Source organism: Arachis hypogaea, chromosome 5 (genome assembly GCF_003086295.3).
Source record: "Arachis hypogaea cultivar Tifrunner chromosome 5, arahy.Tifrunner.gnm2.J5K5, whole genome shotgun sequence".
Classification (NCBI taxonomy): domain Eukaryota; kingdom Viridiplantae; phylum Streptophyta; class Magnoliopsida; order Fabales; family Fabaceae; genus Arachis; species Arachis hypogaea.
The window spans coordinates 108,057,424-108,078,086 of record NC_092040.1 but is presented as its reverse complement, the minus strand read 5'-3'; the positions used below and the strand labels follow the sequence as shown (position 1 = coordinate 108,078,086).

Below are 20,663 nucleotides of genomic sequence, written 5' to 3'. Positions count from 1 at the left end.
AGGTCAATAGTTCAATTGGTAGGTCATTAATCGAAGCATTTGACCCGTAATAATTAAATAAAAATATATAAAATAATAATAAAATAAAAATTTAAATAATAAAAATAAATAATACTTTTATAATTTCATATAATACAATAATATAAAATTATAATACAATAACATTATTGAATGATAATCAAACTATAATTTAAACAATAAATTTGTAGTAGAAATCTCTGGTATATGTTGTGAGATGAATCGGGGACTTTCGAGTTGAGGCGGTCGTCAGATTATCTGACTGGAACAATAGGGGATGATATCTGCAAAGACATTTCGATGCCAAGTTAGAATGAATATAAGAGGTGCAAGGTGTGTGGAATGAGTAACGTACCTGAGGGACCTCTGACTCCCCTTTATATAGCTGGTAGTAGTTATCTCATCTTATTTTGTCTGGTTAAGATAATAGAGGTATTCGAATTTGAATGTTGGTTAGAGATTGGATGACCGTTTTAGGCTACTAATAGAAGGCTTGAACCCGAGTAATCGGTTCGGAGGCCGTTCATCGTGGGACTTGGGGACCGGATTCGTAACAGTTGTCTCCAGAGCGAGAGAGCAAGTGTGCTCGGTGTCGTCGCTGGAAAGACTTTTTTGTCGTTGTGACTTGATGAGGGGTTCGTGGTCCAGTTTCCCCTGTCGAGGTCAGGAGCCCCGAAAGTTTCATGGTCGTGCCGTATGGGTACGATGTGGGGGATTGCTTGAACCTTGGTCGGTTTGGGCATCTTTATCACGTGCCTATTGCTGTTTCCGAAGGGAGGTCTATCATTTGCATTTTTCATGGTGTCATAATGGTATTTAATGTGAGGGGACGTTTTGGTCTTTTCATTAATTTTTACCTTTTGTCTTTTCATTTTTCGAAAGCACTCGGCAACCGTTTCTGATTTTCTATTTCCCTTGCATTTAGTTTTTCTTCTTCTTCCTCTCTGTGCTATCCTTGTTGCTTCAAATTTTTCTGGATTGTTTGTGCGTTCTGTGCGTCTGTCCTGTGCTTTGGATTACTCCTTGATCTTCACTTCAGTCTTTGTCAGGTTGGTGCTTCTCTCCTCTTTTTATGTTTTGATTGTTTCGCTCATCTCTTTCGTTTAGTCTGTATCCTGTATTTTCTTCATGTTGGAGTTGTGTTCTGATTAGGATTAGTGGATTATTAGAGGGGGTGAGCACCACTGTTCTGAGCGTAGTTTTTGTTTGTGCTAGATAGATTTGGTGTTTGCATGATTTTCTTCCGCCTGGTTCCGGTGGGTTGACGGTGGTGCCCCTCTCCCTTTTTTAGGTATGGCCCGGCAGAAGAGTGAAAGTGTTGGAGCCCCCGTGGTTTCGACTGGTGATGTTCTCTCGACATGCTATTGCGTGACCTCTGATGTCTGGGGAATGCCGTCTTGGGTGACAGAAGCAGATCTCCAACGGCTCCGTGATCAGGGGGCGATCTGTGGGGGTGGCGATGCCAAGCGTCAGTATGAACTAGTGCTACCTGAATCTGATGAGAGGGTTTGCTACATAAATCCCAACTCGCCCTGAGTACCTGACCGAATGTGGGTGTCCGAGTCGATATTTACCCGGCTGAGGGTGCGACTCCCTTTTTCAGAGTTCGTTTAGGCGCTGATGAATCGTTGCTCCGTGGCACCGTCTCAACTTCATCCTAACAGCTGGGCCGCCATTTGGGCTTTCAAATTAGTTGCGAGTACCTGGAGCTCCCGGTTTCAGTTGATGTATTTTTATTCTATTTTCTGTGCAATAACCAGAAATCGACCCTATGTTTTCAGAACCTCAGAATCTCTAACAAATATTATAGAATACTAAATTTCAAGAATTTCCGAAACAAAAACGCTTAACGTAACAAAGGAGTAACGACCGGACCAAGTAGTGGCAGCCTCGACAGTGGTTTCGGCGGCCAGAATCACGACGACACAGTCTTCTCCTCCTCCGGCAGTGATTCCCGCATAAGCACCACAAGCTCGACAAATAGGGAGTACCAGAGCTCATCCACTGTGAAATAGAGCAGCTCAATGGCGACCCCAACGGCACTGTGCAACTCGCGGGCGACTACAGTAGCGGCGCAGTCGCGCCTTCCTCTCTTGCGTTTTGGTTTTCCTGACGGTGACACGACAGTGCGGCTTCGACGGTGATGCTCTTTGCAGCTCCACGAAAGGCTGACAGGAAACGTCGCAGCGCAGGCGAAGCTAGAGGACTCTGATGATCGTGGCACCAGCTCCTCGCTTACGGCAGTTCGACGATCACGGCAGCAGCGAGGCAGCAGATCTTCCATTTCTCTTTTCTTTGCTCTCTGTGCTCTTTCTCTCTCCTTTTCTATGCGCGTGTGTGTGTGTGTGTGTGTGTGTGTGTTTTTGGAAGAAAGGAAGGGGGTGTGGCAGTTGAAGGAAGGAAAATTAGGGTGAGAGTTGTGTGTGTGGAGTTTTAGAGTTAGGGTTTGTGATTAAAAAGGGGTAAGGGTAGTTTTAGTTATTCTTAATAAAACTAAGGGTAATGGAGTAATTGAAAACTAATTTTAATCCAATAATAATATTTAACAAAAAATACTATTTAATTATCAACTTACAGTTTATTTTCAAATAAATACTCTACTTCAATAATTAGAGATAATCAAATTAATTTTTTTTAAATTATAAAATAAAATTAAAAATCTAATTATTCAAATTAAAATATATAAACTTCTCATTATTTTTTAATTATTAAAATTTTAAATCAATAATAAAAATAATATCCAATTAATATAAAAATTTCTGAAAATAATATTTTAAATAAATAAAATAAATCATAAATTATTTATTATTTAATTTCAAAAAAATCTGGGTTCTTATTACACCCATGTTCACACTCCTGGCGTATAATTAGTAAAGCTCCCAGGTGAGCATGCATGCAAGGACGCCTGGCGTCCTTAATTGACACCAGACATTTTCAAATCAAATACCCCTCATTCAAAATTACATTGATTAGGATTTTATCTTATCTTTTTTTTTTCATGCACGTATACTTTTGTCAATAATTTATATTCATTATTCTGTTAATCTTTAAGTTTAATATAAATCTCGAACTTTAGTGTAAACCTCTAAATTTGGTGTTGATAACACCATAGATCATAGAGAACCTGCACACGAAGCAGTGGTGATAAACTTGGATAAAATCAAAATAAGATGAATCCTTTCTAATGGTGGTTAGTTATTTCTTTCTTTTTTGTTCATTGTTTTTCGTCTACTTTTTCTTTATCTTTGTTTTGTATTTTGTTTCTTTTTTATTTTCTCTTTTGCATGCATTGCATATTCTATCTTTTTTTACCTTAAACTTAAAAATTGAATGCTTGTTCTTTTAATAACTATTTTTAGGAGGATATCTTGATGAAAAAATTGAATTAAATAATTCAAAAACAAATAGTAGAGATGTTTAAGTATATGCAGTTACATTTGAAGAAATATGAAATACTTAAATCTTGAGAAAACAGAAAAGGAATCTTCAAGAATAGAAATTTAAAGAAGTATTATGAGAATTCGACCATTAATCTTTTGAAGCAGTTGAAAAAATAAAAATAAAAAATGATGGAAAGATCAAAAGAAATCAAAAGTTCCAAGATTTTAAGCACCAATGATTAGAGCCTATTTATGTATTTGTGATATTTCTGTTTGAAGGATAAACTTGGGCTAGTAAATCCGAGAGGTGCTTTATTTTCCGATAACTTGGGCCAATTAGATCGGGATTATCGATTGAAAGCATGTTTAAAGAGTTGCCTTAAGAAAAAATATTAAGAAGTCCAAAGAAGTTCTGGGTCGATGCCCGGGTGTTGTGACTGCGATAAGGAGAAGTTTGGATAATTAGATTTGAGGGGTGCTTTATCACCCGGTAACTTGGACCAACTGGCCCGGGATTATCGATTAAAAGTTCGTTAAAATTTGTCTTGTCACAAAGCACTAAAAGCCCACAAAATATATTTGTCCTAATCCAAATAAGAAGTAAACTGCCTTCAAGTCATTCCAATTTAAAAGAATTCTCATAATACAATTCAAAATTCAGTTTTGAAAATGTCTAAATCCTAAGTATGCAAGATTCATGAAGGATAAAAGAGCTAAACATAACCATAAGGATTATCATAAATCTCACTTTTTGTTTTCAATCTTAAAGCTTTTCAAATATTTTTCATTAACCCAAACTCCGTTTATCCTTTTTTTTTATTTGAGGACAAGCAAAGTTTTAAGTTTGGTGTTGTGATGACACGTCATCTTAAGTGATTTTTAAAGTCCTTTTTCATTTATTTTCTTTGGTTTTAATTAAATTACTTATGTTTTCTAATAGAATTTAATAAGTAATCAAATATATGAAGTTGTGTTAGTGTTTTTATGATTTCAGGAGTTTTTCACTAAAAAATAATCGAAAATCAAAGGAAAAATTCAAAAATAACAAAAATGTGGCCTAAGAAAATAAAAGCGTGCCCTAAAGGAATTGAAGCTCCCATGCTTGACGGATGGAATCCACGCCTGGCGGACCATCCAAGGAGCGAAGCACGCCCAGCGGCCCACATTCCACACCCGGCGGCCATCTTCTGCGTCCGACGGATGAACTCCACGCCCGAATGCCTCCCTTGACTCCTCATCTCCACCGGGCATCCCTCCTTGCAATAATGCACACGTCTGGTGTGTGTATGTCTCTAGAAGTGTGTCTTTGGACCTTTTGCACAATTTTCTCTAATACAAGCCCGTATTAAACATAATTACAACTTTCAAGAAGCACAATTAAAGCCCAAGTTTAATTATTCACATCATTAGAGGCCTTAATCACATCTAAAATGTTAAAGACTCTAGAAGATTAGTTATTAATTCTTTCTAGAAACATAAGGAATTCGGTTGTTAGATTTAATTTGAATTATTGTTTTGAATATTTGAATTTACAAGTCAGTAATTATTTAGCTTATCTTTTCATCCGAAAGATAAGATTAGTTTAGTTTGAATTTGTGTTCTAGAAATAGAATATAAATAAGTAAACCTAGTTCACAGGGAGGGGGATCTTCGAATCCAAATCTAGACATTCAGTTCCTCCGTAATCTCTTTTCATTGTTTACTTCATTTTCGATGGGTAATTAATCCTTTGTCAAATGGTTAGGAGCTTTGTTTATATTTTCTATGGGTTATTAATCTATGTTTATTTTATTTTGAAATTTTGTATTGATCTATTTCATGATTGAGTTCTCCGTTCTTCATTCGGATTAGTGGTATCGAAAGGTATGCTAATCTCTTTTGTACTCTTTTATTATAATTGAAAATTTTGATATTTGAATTAAAACTTGAAAACTCTTTCATATGACTCTTTGAGGGCTATGAATAGTGGTTAAATTAGTGTGCGACACATGCATGATTTTCAATCCCTCTAATTTTGAATAATTGACATATAATTCGAATCAGAATAACTTTTGAAAATTGTGTTTTTCTTCTAAAGATTTTATCAGATAGGACTACCTTGAATATGTGATATGTAATTGGACCTAAGGACTACTTTTAAATCTTGTTTGAAAACTAAATCAGTTTTTGTGCTTAATCTCTTGATTAATTAACTGATGACTAATTAATGGTTGAGAAATTGAGAAACCAATGAATTGAAAATCGGTTACTAAATATTTGTCGGGAAAGATCTTTGCAAATTTCAAGATAAGTAAAAAAAGTTTGATTTCTCTAAAAGTATAAACATCTCTAAAAGTTTGATTTCTCTAAACATCTCTGGAGGGGGCTTTCCCAAGAGTAGTGGTCTAGCATCTTCAAAGATATAGATTGGACCACTCTTCGATACTTGTAGATATGCTGGGAGAATCAGAATAGAAGACAAAGAGAACACATGTTTTCAGATTTGAGCAAGTATGGCTAGAAAATGAAGAGTGTGAAGAGGTAGTAAGGAGATCATGGTTACCGAGAACACCTAATCTACAAGAAAAACTAGAAAACTGTAGCAAATCTTTATAGGAGTGGGGCAAAAAAAACTTCGAACAGATTCTAAAAGCCATTAGAAAAAAGCAGAAAAAGCTACAAGAAGTGCAAGTTGGAGATCAAACACAGGCACCAATGACACAATCAAAGAAAATCCAAGAAGCATTGGATAAGCTCCTAAAGCAAGAAGAAATCTGGTGGTCGCAAATGTCAAGAGCAAATTGGCTAAAGGCAGGGATAGGAACACAATTTCTTTCATAAATAAAAATCATCTCAAAGGAAGGGAAGAAATAGAGTGCAAAAAATATCGGATGATGCAGGAGTAATCTACGAAGAATGGAAGAAAAAGATAAAATTTAAGAGGTGATGACAACCTATTTTAAGAGGCTATTTGCTACTGAAAATACGGAGAAAATTGAAGAAATAGTTGAAGTTGTTAGGGAAAGAATAACACAAGAGAGATTAAATATAATTCAAAGCAATTTCATCAAAGAAGAAGTCAAGATAGCCTTGAGCCAAATGCACCCAACAAAGACACCAGGGCCTTATGGATTACCAGCTCTTTTCTACTAAAAGATGTGGAACACAGTGGAAGAAGATGTGACAAAGTGGACACTCAACATTCTTAATAATGGAGGAGATCCCTCAGAGGTGAACAAAATCTTTATCTGCCTTATCCCTAAAATCAAACACCCGAGCCACACAGAATTATAGGCCAATCTCTCTATGCAATGTTATTTTCAAGCTCGTGACAAAGACAATTGAAAATAGGCTAAAGCTGATCCTGCCAAACATTATAGGAGAATTTCAAAGAGCTTTTACACCAGGAAGACTTATAAAAGATAACGATCTAGCATCATTTTAGATATTTCATTTCATGAAGAAAAAGAAGGAAGGCAACAAGGGATATGTGGGAGTGAAGTTAGATATGGAGAAGGCCTATGACTGGATTGAATGAGCTTTTCTCATTTACGTACTCAAATTTTTGGGCTTCCCACAAAAATGGATTGATTTTTGGGTATGCATAAGCACAGTATCCTTCTCTATTTTGATAAATGGTTGTCCAACTAAAGAGTTTAATCTTGGAAGAGGAATCAACCAGGGAGATCCATTATCCCATTATCCCCTTATCTCTTTATCTTGTGCGCTTATTCTCCGGTCTTCTGAGGAGAGCACAAGAAAGGAAAGCTATACAGGGGATCAAGGTTACAAGACAAGCACTAGAAATTACCTATCTCTTTTTTGCGGATGATAGTATTCTTTTTTTGAGAACAATAGATCAGAGTATTCAAGTACTGATAGAGATTCTTAAACACTACCAATTAGCTTCAGGACAGAGAACTAACTTGGACAAATCGAAGATTTTCTTTAATCAAAATGTACCTTCTACCAAACAGATGTTTATCTAAAATTGGTTGAATGTAAAGACAGTGAAAAGTCACTCAAAATACTTGAAAATACCAGCTATGATCAGTAGATCCAAGAAGCAAATTTTTGAATTTGTTCAAGAGAAAACCTAGAAGAAGCTAAAAGGATGGAAAGAAAAAACTCTATCTAAAGTGGAAAAAGAAATTCTCACCAAGTCAGTTGTTCAATCTATCCCTTCTTACATCACGGAATGCTTCCAATTACCTAAGAGCCTTTGCAACCAATTGGAGAGAATGATTGGCAATTTCTATTGGGACAGCAATGAGGGAGAAAGGAAAATATAATGGGTAGGATAGAACAAGCTTAGCAATGCAAAAGAGGAAAAATGATTGGGCTTTAGAAGTTTTGAAGAATTTAACTAGGCCATGCTAGTCAAGTAAGGTTGGAGATTAATGAAGAGACCTGATTCACTGACAGCAAGAATACTAAAAGCCAAATACTTTGCAAGAAAATATTTCTTTCATGCAAACAAAGGACACAATTCCAGTTATACTTGGAGGAGCATCTGGGACACAAAATGGATGCTAGAATTAGGCGGATTTTGGAGGATAGGGACAGGGAGGAGCACTAGAATTTGGGGAGACCCATGACTTTCTAATCAAAACAAGCACAAAATCTAGAGTCCCAAAGAAAGTTTTGATTAGGAAGTCACAGTGGACAACCTTATCAACTAGAAAAACAGAACTTGAAACTAAGAAATAATCAGAAATAATTTTCTACCATTTGAAGCAGATCAAATCCTAGCACTACCATTACATTTTCAAGAATAAGAAGATATTTTTTTTATTGAAAATTTATCAGAATTGGAGAATATGAAGTAAAGAAAACTTATCACCTGATAAGGAAGTATAGCTAGGAACAAGGGCAAAGTAGCGTACCAATCGTCAAAGAGAAGCAGCGATGGAAGCACCTTTGGAAGATGAGAATACCACCCAGAACTTTGAACTTCATGTGGAGGCTCATGCATAGATCACTACCTACAAAATTAAATCTACAAAAAAAGAAGACTGAGATGCATTTCAATTTATCCCAGATGTTTTGAGAAAGAAGAAATTAAATCTCACATTTTTAAGGATTACAACTGAACAAAGAGGTTTTGGTTCATCTCTTCCTTCACTTTGAGAATAGAATCAGCGAAAGAAATCCCTCTCTTGGACTGGATTGACATAACCTTAAAGAAAATTGGGAAAGAGGAAAAATGACTTTTCTTGTGCACCCTCCATAGCCTCTATCATGGGAAAAATAAATTGATTTTCGAGAACGATCAATCCCTACCAAAAGTGTTATTGGAGAGAGCCCAAAAAAACTTCACATAAACAAATTTTATTGTAGAAAGACCATTATTACCTCAGAAACTTCCACCGGATAGCTAAATGTTGATTTTTGGAGTGCTCGTCCGCTAAGTACATTTAAATTAAATGTTGATGCAGCTATTAATAAAGGAGAAAGAGGAGGAGTTGGTGTAGTTATTAGAGATAATGAAAGAGTAGTTGCAGCTACTGTTACGCTGGAAATTGCCTCATCTTTTTCAGTTAGAGAAGTTGAGGTTATGACTTTTTAGCTGAGTATGAAATTTACAATTCAATGCCGTTTTTTTTTGATATTGAGTTTGAAGAAAACAATATAAAAAAGATTAGAGCCCTTAACTCTAAATATCTTTTTGGTGATTTCTTTGGAGTGATTATTTCTAATTGTAAAACTCTTTTGACTAGCTTCAAGTTTTATAAAATTTTACATGTAAAAAGATAAGAAAATTTAGCAACTCATTATCTAGCAAAATTGGTTCTTATCAAACCAACTTTAATGTGGCCAGAAGATACACCCTTAAAAATATGCAATTGAGTCTACCTTAATAATTTGAGAATTATAGTTTAATACAAATATATTTTCCTTAAAAAAAAAAAACTAATTATGGAGGCAAACATTTAGAGATTAAATTTAGCTTTATCTCCAGAAACATAACAAGGCATTGCATATACGTGTTTTCTTTGCTGCTCCCCTTGAAATAGCTATGAAAATTTTTTAAAATTCAAAATAAACTATTCTCTTCAATTATTTATCAAAGTACCCAGAAAATAATAAGAAATTAGCTGACATAGTTAATGATTATAGATGAAAATCCATAGAAAGCGTATTTATTTTTCTTCAATATATAATTTAGGGTTAAAAGATTCAAAATCGAATATGAATTTAACCCGTAAACAACGCCTACCAAGTACCAACCAACCTTTCCAAGAGAGATTTTCTTTTAAAATAAATTTAAAATATAAATCAATTTTACCAAAGAACACAAAGTAAAAGTCTAACTCTATCCTCTTTCACCCAAATTACAAGGTATTTTTGTCTCCTCTTCGACTCTAATCTATGGTACCGGATCTCTCTCTCCCAACACTAATCCAAGTGTTTCTGCATGGGCAGTAACTCCATTAGGATATAGGCACATAGCAGTTATATTAGAGGGCTTGTACCCCCTAAAAAACAGAGTGCATTGTTTTTCTTAATTATTTTTTTAAACAATTAATTTGCATTTTATTGTTTATCTCTCTCTAATTAAAAAAAAAAATGACAAGGCCCTTTCTTCCACCCTCTCCTTCTCTTGCCACAATCCCTTCACTTTGATTTTCTTCTCTTCAATGCTAACATATCATATGATCCTCTACATGTAATCCCACGATACAAACCCTAAAACCCTTTTTGATCTCTTTCTTTCTCTCACAAACCATGTCTCAGGGATCTCCTCTTCCCGCCAACGAACCCTCCAACCCTCACTCGCCGGAACCGGATTCTCAAAAGGACACGGAAACCACCACCACCACCGCTACAACCACCGCCGCTGACGAACCTCCTCCTCCGGCTCTGGCTCCAGTCATTAATCGTAGCAACCGGCCGTCTCGAGCCTGCACCATTCGCGCCGCTGCACGAATCCAAGCGGCGTCGCAGCCGGCAATAGAGCGGCGGAAAAAGGCCGCGAAGAAGGAGCAGAGCCGGCGGGACGAGTTGCCGTCGCCGTCGTCGCCTTCGCAGTCGCAGCAGCAGCAATGCAGCAAGATCGTGACGCCGCTGGTGGAACCGCCCACGTCGTCGCAGTTGCCCCGCTTTCATCTCCGGTCGATGTGGGAGTTAGCTTCCGCCCTCAATTTTTTGAATGTGAGCTTTGAAAAGATTTCAGCTTTGTTGTTAGATTTGGTTTTATAATTGGTTCGGCTTTCAAAGGTTTTTCATTTTATATAATAGTTTTCAAAAAAAGCTATTGGAGGTTAATGTGGCGTTGGTTTTGGTGTTGCAGCTGTTTAGGCCTCTTTTGAATATACAAGTAGAATTCTCAGCTGAAGAGTTTGAGACAGCACTTCTTACCCCAAATGACACATTAGCTTATATACACATGCCTTTGCTAAAGGTTGGGGCCTTTTTTTTTTTCTTTTCCGGTTTCTCTTAGAATGTGGGTTAGCACATTTTATTCCTGTGTATTGCATTGCGCTTTTCTTCTGTTAATTTAGGTCATATCCTTTCTTTGCTGTGTTTGTTAGGTATGTGGAGCATTTCGTTGATGTGTTTGTCTTCTGCTATATGTTTGTTTATCATTTGTTGAAGTTAATTATTTATGCAATGCTTATAGCTATGAGTTTACAGCGTGTAAGTTGGACTGAGAATCATTGTTATATGCTAGTTTTGTTGAGAAATATTTTGGCATATGGTTGTAGGATGCGTGACGTAGGAATGGAAACAGAGTGAACTGATAGAAATTTGTTGTTTAGTATAAGCATAATTTTAGTCATATGTTTTGAAAGTGTGTTGACTACAAAGAAGGGAGCTTATATAAGTTTTTCCAAATGAATGGGTCATGTTCATATGATAAACTTGAGGACTGAGTCACTACCCAACCCTTGGGATTGGTCATCATTCAACCGGCTAGGTGTGGCCTCAAATAAATTACTAAAGGCAAAAACTAACGTTCAAGAAATCTCAAATAAGGTCATTATACCAAATTCTGCTTAGAGATTTCTAACTTGAAGTACAGGTTCCTGCCAGATTCAAATATTGTAGGAAAACTATTCGACAAAATGTGAGGATTTAGCTCTTTTATGAAATTCCGGTGCTTCAGGAGAATAGAGGCAGGATATTAATTGAGTCTTTGATTTAACATTAGATGAATTAATTAAAACAGTAATTGTACTTGAGAACAAGAACAACCACCGCCATTCAGTAACTTGTGTAGATTCCCCAAATGCAGCATTGCATTCTTTCATAAACCATGTCATAGACCAAGTCCCTCAACTGGTGATACTGGTGATAGTGTTCGAAGTTGTCTAAGTAAGATTCTAAATTTAGCATTTTGATTGAGCAATGCAATAATGTCAATTTCCATTCATCTTGTACTTGGTGGGTAGGTATATATGGTAGATAGAGAGTGGACAGTGTGAGAAAATTAAGGCTGTTTAATGTTAGCTTCCTTACATTCTCAGATATTGTAATGGTATTTGAAGTTTTGTACTTTAACTCTACTGTTGTGCAATGAACCCCGGGCTCTGTCAACATCTATGCCAGTGTAAAATCTAAACTCTTCACAGGTCTGTGATCTATTGTGTCATGTTCAGAGAGGAGCCAATCAAAATTATGGTAATAATTGAACTTGTTAATGTTTTTCATTGGGTTAACTATAAAATAACAGCAGCCATACATTACTTTTTATGATTGAGACTGTTACAGAAAGTCATAGTAGTTTAATGTAAGGTATCTTCCAGTCGAAGGTCCTGTAACTGGTATTTGACATTGTCTTTTTTGGCCAGACAGTAATAGGCACTCATCTGTCAGTGTCTTTTTCTGAGGAAATCAAAAGTTTCCTTTCTTATATAACATACTTGTGAAACTGCTACCTGTCTAATAATCACTTGACTGAATCTTTTGATAGGCAATCCCTCCCATTACACGAATGGCGCTCACACGTGATACTTGGATAACTGTATTGTGCAGAAAATTGAGAGATTGGTGGCATTGGGTAATGGCGAACTTTAAGCTGATATTTGAGAATAATGTATATTTTGTTGTTTCTCTAGCTAATATGAGGATGAAAATCAAATGCAGGTTGCTGATGGGGATCTTCCAATTGTTGCTTCACATGGGTAAACATTCATCTTGCCGTTCAATTTCCAAAATTCCATGTTGTTACTTGTTAAGCTTTGTGCACTTGCAAAGTCTCAGCTTATGTTAAGTTGTTAACATGACAGGGCGGAGGTTGAAGCATACAGATCACTCGATCCAGGGGTCCGTGTAGTCATTTTAAAGGCATTATGTGATATCCGCGTTGAGGTATAATTACTAATTAGAGCTTTACGTGTTTATACTTGTTATACCTCTTTCACTTAAATGGGTGAATTTCAGAATAGTAGGATGTGATCACTCTGCTTGATGTTAGCTTGGCTCTTGTTTGAAAATTATGCTAAGTTCATTCACGCTGTTCATTGAATTAACGCTGTATAATCTGTCTGAAAATTTACCCTTTTATAATAATTGTTGCTTTGTTGATGCAACCTACCTCCCCCTTTTATTTTATCTATGTCTGAAAATTTACCCTTTTATAATCATTGTTGCTTTGTTTTGATGCAACCTACCTCCCCCTTTTGTTTTATTTGTCCTGCTTCTACTATCTTTCATATGAAGTGCTACTTTCTGCTTTTGCGTGTAACTAATAAGGGTGTGATAATCAGCCTTTATAATCATATGTAATACAATTCACATAGATGCGTGGTCATGCTATCTTCAGGCTAATGGCTTTTGTATCGACTTGGGACTTTTTACTCTCTAATAACACACTTTGGGAAGTTTGAGGAGGCTGGGGATAGGGGGAAGCAGATATACTACTGGGCTTACAATGATAGGTTTTGCTAATATTTTGCAGCAAGAAGATATCCGAAATTACATTGACAACTCACTCAAACATGGAGTTCAACTTTCCACATTCCGAAAGGAGCGTATTGGTGGTGATTCGCATGGAATTTCTTATTGGTGATGAATAGTTTCTTTCAATTAGAACTTTTCAAAATTTGAATGTTATCAGGACTGTTGTTGCACATTCATGTCTCTTCATGCTTTTATTCATTTGGAATTTAATTAGTGTAGGTATGAAGATGACCCAATTATTGGACATAGGTTATATAGGGAAATAAGGAAAACTGAAGTGGTTCAAGAGAGGAAAGGGAAACCAAGAGGTTCCCGGGTTCTTTCTAACACATCATACCAGTGGGAAGCAATTGCTACCAATTTCGACGAGTTTCAAGATGTTTCTGTAAGTTACTGAGGCTTGTCTAACTATATTCTGTTTGAATGTTTTAAATTTTTAAACAATTCTCGAGTGTTTTGCTTGAATTGGACTTCAGTGTTAGGTTCATGGGCTAGGTCATGGTTAGCTTGATACATAAATTAGTACATTAATAATGGTGCTTTTGTACTGGAATCACAAATTTATCCTGATTTGTTGACTTATTATATGCACTTAGAAACATGACTTGATTTATAATGTACGGGTAAACTTCTGATTGACTGTAATTTAATAGCAAATCCAGATGAAGTATGGTTATGAAAACAGAAACTTCTTTTTAAAAAAAAAAATAAAATAAAAGAAGAATCTTATTCAGTAGAAGATAGAAATTTAAAAGATGGGAGTACAAGAGATCCTCAACATATCTGATGGAGTAACCTCAGTAGCTTAAAGTTTTGCTTATCAGATTACAACTATAACAAAGATTAAAAAGGAGAAAAAAAAAACTACAATAGTTTAAATCACCTGATGTGATTACAAATGTTATATATATTTGTAATGTTTCATTCCATTATCACCGTTTCAGATGGGTAAAGCAAATTGAAACATCCAACTGTTGAGTAAAACTTGAGTTAACTAGTGATAGAATACTGCGGTAAGAAATCTTTATCACTGTATGCTATCCATTGAAACCATTATGTATCCACTAGGTGTGGTTTGTTGCATTGTTGAACTTCAATCATCATGGTGTTTCTCATAAATCATCTCTATAAACAAACCATTAAGAGCTAAAGAGAAGTTTATTGAAGTGGATGGAAGTAAACTTCAAGGATGTTGAAACATTGTGTAGAAGAGATATGGACAAGTAATAGGAAAAAAGGGGGGGGGGGGAATGGGATACTGAAAAATTTATGCTGTTCAATACTTGTGTGCGAGAGAAATGAGTTAGAAAATAGAACCAGAGATGCTATGAGCACAATTTTCTCTTAAAATGAAGAGATGATAAAGCATTTTGTGAATTTTTGGCTTTTCTTGTCTTCATGGTAGACCAAGTGCAAGTGACTTGTACATTACTGCAAAAGATTTTATCTTCTTTTCTATTATTAGAACAATTGATTACAAATTAATGGAATTTGTATAACCCAAAAACCGTACCTCTGACCTAGTGATGTGCATTAAGCCCTTTTCTTAATTTATTGTATTTTATTTTTCTTTTTGAAATGCCAATGATTAGTTTAGTATTAGCCAGACTCCAGTATTCGCTAATGACTTGCGCCTATAAAACTGGTCAAAATTAGCTGTAACAATTATTTTTTGATCAGATGTTTAATGTGGTTAAATGTTCATGTTCATTGATACTCAAAAATCTAATATCTAGGTCAATGTGATTTTTGTTGATTTCTCATAATGTGGGCATTTGTTTATTTTCTGATGATATGAATCACCCTTATTTTTCTTTTTCCATTTTCAAGGGAAACAATGAAACAAAGAGTTTTGTTTTCCATTGTGTTGCAACTACTTTATTTTTTCATTTGAGCAATAGCTTATTTGAATTTATGCATCTGGTTGCATAGGAGAAACTTTTCTCCAGTAAAAACAGAACGGAGGCTTCTGTAGGAAAAAAGCTGAAGATAGATATGCTTCCTGAAATTGAGAAAGTTCACAAGGTACTTTATTTTCATGTGTACCTTTGTTTTCGGTGGTGAGGGTTAATAAAATTGAGAAGATAGGATTCTCAACTGAACTTGAAATCATGTTCTTTCCCTTTTTTTATAAAAAATCTTGATTTGTGAAGAATCTTGTGTTATTCTTAATTGACACTATATTTGTGCAGAAAAAGGAAAGATTGATGAAAAAGCAACACAGAGAAGCCCTTCTTCTTGATAATTTCTTGGGTGTTGATGGGCTTGCCACGGGGCGTTCACTTCGTGATAGGAAACCTGTTACTTACACTTTTGGTAAGGGCAAGTTCAAGGAACTTTAACCATGGAGCCATCTTTTTTCATTCTGTTTGTAGTTGTTGCCCGCAATACATGATTTGCATTTGATTTAACAACTGGAGTTGTCCTTGTCACCCTCCTGTTATTTTTGGCATGCACTGCAACTGTCTGGTTTTGGAGATAGAACTCATATGTGGAAAATAATGTCTATATTCTTCATGAGAAATGTCTGGTTTTAGTAGTAAATAATAAGCTTTTTCCTTGGTAACTACATGCATCCTTGAATTTTTTTTTAATTTTTTTATTTTGCTCTTGTGAGAAGGATCTTTTGTCCTCACAGCTTCTTGTGTCACTGTCTCTTTTTATGGGGGGAAAATATGTGACTCCTATTTAAAGGATTTTTTTTTTTGTAGTTTTTTCCCTCAATCATGTTGAGAGATTGGAAGGATATACTTCATTGATCCTTTTCTCTTTTGTTTGTTTTTTCTTTTGTAAGGAGGATCACTTCTCCCAATTTCTTGTATCATTGTTTTCATATTTATATTTCTTTAATCCCAAAAAACTAATACTAGACTCCTAACCTTAGTTAGAGTCGCAAATCAAGAAGTAAAAAAGAAATACAAGTTATTCTTACATTTCTTCTAGATATCTAGTCTAGATACTCTATGATGCTAATATATGATTGGGATAATGTGCAATATCTTGGTATATTAAACTGGTGCTTTCTGTTGCTTGGTGGTTTTAGGATCATTGAATGATTAATAAATCAATCTGGTAAATGTGTTGTCGAATATTTCTTATATACTTCTGTTAGCCTTGTTAGTTTACACATGACCGCACTTTCTTACGAAAGTTGTATTACCAAGCTCTTCTTTATAGAAGCACCCTGCCTTGATTATGTTGTTCACAATTTTGTTATGCTTGGAAAAGCAATTTTATATACCCTGGGATTTTGTATAAGTAGTATGATCTAGTTTCTCACTTGAACTGGATCAAGATCCTCTAAAGTGAGGAAGTTAGTAAAGTGTTAAAGTGAAGAGTTAATCACTCTTAATTAAGATAGTGGGGTACACATCTCATGGAAGTTACAAATTCAATAGTGATTAATTCCTCACTTTGTCACTTTATCAACTTACTTCACTTTTAAGGATCTAAATTCACCTGCACTACCTAATTTTATGTTTCCTGGGTATCATTATGCACTGACTTTACACTGATCTAACTTTGATTCATTGTTATTGCAGATGATTATGATCGGTCTATCAATGAGGCAATCAAGATAACCAAGTATGTTATTCATCTTTCTGTCTTCCTAACCCTCTATAAAAATCTGTTTTCTATACTTTCTGGCTAGTTTGGAGTTAAAATTACACCTAGTTTTTACCTTTGCAAATGTACAATTTTGATCGGTTTTGTTGGATACATGAGTTAGCTTCCTTATTTTGTGCAATATATTTACTTTGTTAAGCTAAGTTAATATATTTACCATTAATTAGTTATATTTTGTCAAGGAAGAATAATATATCAATAGATTAAAGTATGGTCTAACACAATTGATTCATATATTTCGAGTTTTAACAATCTTTCTTTCGCTTATTTTCTTATAAAATTATAATTCCAATATTAATCATAAAATTGGTATTTAGTTATGTCTAATGTCTCATTTTTAAAATGAAATTTTTGAAATATGTAAACTTGTATGATTTTTACAATGTGAGTTATTTAAAGACCCAATGACGGTACCTAAGCTATCAAGCTTGATACTTGCTCATTTATTTGTCCTGTGTACTTATACAACACATCTATTTCTTCCTTTGTCAGGAAAAAGCAACCATCTCCGGAACCTATACCCAGGACGAGAGAAGCAGGAGTAAAACCTGATGCTCTTACTAATGGAAAATTAAGTGGTCCTTCATATGCCTCTCAACATCAGTTCAGTATGCCATCTCCAAAATCACCTGACTTTGATGATGAAGAAGAGCATGAAAGGGATATGTTGGACAGAAGGTTTGTAGTTCTTCCCCTCCATCTCCCCTTTTATCTGCTAAGAAAAAAGAAAAGAAAACACTTTCCCCTCAAATTAATCTATGTATTATCCAATTTTCATTGTTCATCTTGATTCCACATCAGCAACCGACAAAGGCAGAGGCCCAGGCGTTACTCTGAGAACGAGTTTATCGAGGTGGTATCAGATAATGATGTAGACTTTGACAGCGATGATGATATTGTTGGAGAAGCCGTATATGATGAAGAGTATCTCCGGAAACGTAAGCAGCGAAGGAAGTTCTCTAGTAGCTCTGCATCTGAAGGGGATGAAGAATATCATTGGGATGAAGACAATGTTGAAGAGGAAGAGGAAGAAGATTCCATGAGTATCAGTGAGGATAGTGACAAACCCCAGCCTCGTAAAGTCAAGCAATTGCCAGGCCGTACTAGGAGGGAAACTAAACTGAGGTCTATGGGTGAGATTCATTCAGGTCTTAGGCGCAGTAAGAGGGCAACTAGGAACCGTATAAATTATCGACAATATGAGATGTCTGAGTCAGAAACAGAGTTTATCAAACCTGACAAGTCTAATGCATCGGATAAATGCTCAGATCATAGTGAGAATGGGGAGTTCATGGTGGAAAGTGAAGAATCAGATGGTAATGATGATGATGGGGAATTCAAAGTCGATGAGCCTGCCACTAATCCTGCAGCAGCAGAAAACGAATATCCTGCAGCAGGAGAAAATGAAGATCCTGGAGCAGCAGAAAACGAAGATCATGTCGCAGGAGAAAATGAATATCCTGTAGCAGCAAAAACCGAAGAGCCTGCAACAGGAGAAAATGAAGAGCCTGCAGGAGAGAATCAGCGAAATCAATACCAAGACCAGAACCAGCATCCTGAAAACTCAAGTAGTCCGCCAGGCCAAGAGGAAGTTGAGGGCATGTCGAAGAGACGTTTCCTTGATCTGAATGAGCTTGCTCCCAGTTCAGGTTTTGATGACGGTCCAACTTCACATACATCTAAACATGAAGGCAATGGTGATTAGTGAAGCCTCTCCATCTGCCTTTTGTAAGCATGGTAGTTTTTCTATCAAGGAAGCCACATATGTATGATAGATAATAGGACTATAAATTTTGTTATGTGCCTCAGAGGAAGTTACCACCTGGTCCTCTTCCTTAGGCAATCTGAGCCCATAAGCAGCATGATACTGAGTTGTGTAGATTAGGTAGTCATTTTTTAGTATTTAAGTAGTTCTACATTCAAAAGTGTCTAGCAGAATGGATGAGAATTTGTGGGGCGTTATTTAGCCCTTTCAATCGATCATGTACAATAACTCTTAACAAGTACTGTAACTTTTAACACAAGATATTGCCTTTAGATTATCAAGCCCTTTAGTCTTACTCTTTTTTTCTTATTATTTTTGCCTCCTTTTTCCTTTCAGGTGGTTAGATGGACGGGTTAGTGGTTAGCTTTTATGATTTGGTTAATTAGCTTTCTTAAATTATCTTAAACGAGGGCCCTAGGTCCCCTTCACAAAAAAAAAAAAAAAAAAATCTTAAACGAGTAACAGGACGGATAAGTTTTTGAAACATTTTATGAAGGACTAATAGTAATAGGTTTTTCAAGAAAATTATCATACAATCAAATCTTTGAAAAAAACTGGCGTCAGATACTGTTCGACTTTTGTTTATCCTGGTTGCTCAATGGTTTTTATAGTTAGTGATGTGGTGGTTCTGTTCCACGCTTTTATCTTAACGGCCCAAAAATATGATATTTGCACTAACAATAAGATAACTACGTATTTGTAGTCAAATTAATTCATGAAAGATAGGCTATTTTTGAATTTATTCTTGAAAAATTTTATCAATTAAATTGGTCTTATAAAGATTATAAATTAATTATTTTTGTCTTTTTATCATTCTATTAACTATTTTTGTCAAAAATTGATGATATAGAATGTTAACTGACAACATATATGACACCTAACATGTTTAATCACACATTAAACAAATATGTTTATAAAAATTTATCAATTTAGTCGCTAGGTTATATTGGGATTAGAGTTTATGTAATTAGAAAAATGGACTAAATAGATAGAATTTCATGAATATTTGATCAGCGTTTAATTGGACATACTAGGGATCATATATGTTGTCAATTAACATCCCGCATCATCAATCATTGACGGTAATTTGTTAATGGAGTTACAAAAATGATTAATTTGAAAAATAACTCATCTTACAATAATGAATTAAAAAGAGTTTAATTTTGATGTATTGACAGTCGTGCAATTACAACCATTTTTTTAGATGATCATTTACATAGTCAATATAAAAAGTAATTATTTTACTAATATGGTGTTATGTGATTGAATATATTTGTAAAACAGTTTTACACTTGCATCAAAATTAAATTCTTAGAATTTTTTCTTCTGAGCGTGACTAAACTTTAAATCTATAAATATTTTATTTGTTTATAATAAAATTTCCCAAGAATCAGTCATGCTAAAGCTCATGCCCTACTCCTCTCCACCTCATTCCTCGCAAAAGCTTTACTGAGAATACTCCCTCCCAACTCCCGGAAATGAGGATCATTTGGAGGCAATAAGATTAAGTATGAAGGATGTGCTCTTCCTTTTGTTGTTAGGGAAGAACTCGATTAACCGGTTGTTAAGGGGTGAGTAACTTGTTGTAATATTGCATTTACACCTTTTTTCTTTTTTAGCCAAAGGTAGATATTATTTATTTCATTGGAAATAAAGGGTTGGTATACACTCTGATAACACATTTATTGAGTTAAGTTTAAGTGGTTTTTGAAGTTGCATTCGAACATTAAAGTGGTTCTTAAAGTTAATAGTTATCCAATTTCATCATCAAACTTATACTCCGGAACTCATAGTAGTCCCTAAGACACTTTCCATTCCTGAGAAAGCTGAACGATGCCGTTTTGTATTAATTTAAAAAAAAAAAAAAAGCTAAGCCCCTTCTTCAGCCTGAGCCCTTCCTCTTCCCCTTCCCCAACCCGAGCCCCTTCCCTTTTCTCTTCTCCTTTCCCTTCTCCTTTCCCTTCCCCTTTGTCGCCGCCTCTCGCCGG

At 35.4% G+C, this 20,663-nt stretch overlaps 2 protein-coding genes across 3 annotated transcripts; one reads left to right on the top strand and one right to left on the bottom strand.

Annotated features, from left to right (window-relative positions):
- Nucleotides 1-96: 96 nt before the first annotated feature.
- On the bottom strand, nt 97-3,214 carry LOC140184759 (uncharacterized). 2 transcript variants are annotated; one of them, XR_011882392.1, is made up of 2 exons: nt 374-3,214; nt 97-302 (listed from the first exon to the last, which is right to left on the bottom strand). XR_011882392.1 is itself a non-coding variant. In XM_072237763.1 (2 exons), exon 1 carries the CDS (start codon nt 2,300-2,302, stop codon nt 1,934-1,936), a length of 369 nt encoding a protein of 122 aa, XP_072093864.1. In that variant the 5' UTR covers nt 2,303-2,439; the 3' UTR covers nt 97-1,763; nt 1,894-1,933. The 2 variants fall into 2 exon arrangements, 1 of the variants encoding a protein (XP_072093864.1); XM_072237763.1 differs by having other exon boundaries at nt 97-1,763; nt 1,894-2,439.
- A 6,558-nt stretch (nt 3,215-9,772) lies between these two features.
- Nucleotides 9,773-18,970, top strand: LOC112802596 (DDT domain-containing protein DDR4). Its single transcript, XM_025845863.3, has 12 exons — nt 9,773-10,532; nt 10,672-10,782; nt 12,295-12,381; nt 12,468-12,505; nt 12,611-12,692; nt 13,282-13,388; nt 13,503-13,668; nt 15,216-15,308; nt 15,476-15,599; nt 16,826-16,868; nt 17,403-17,588; nt 17,712-18,970. The coding sequence occupies exons 1-12, from the start codon at nt 10,107-10,109 to the stop codon at nt 18,613-18,615; spliced, it is 2,367 nt and encodes a 788-aa protein (XP_025701648.1). The 5' UTR covers nt 9,773-10,106; the 3' UTR covers nt 18,616-18,970.
- Nucleotides 18,971-20,663: the final 1,693 nt, after the last annotated feature.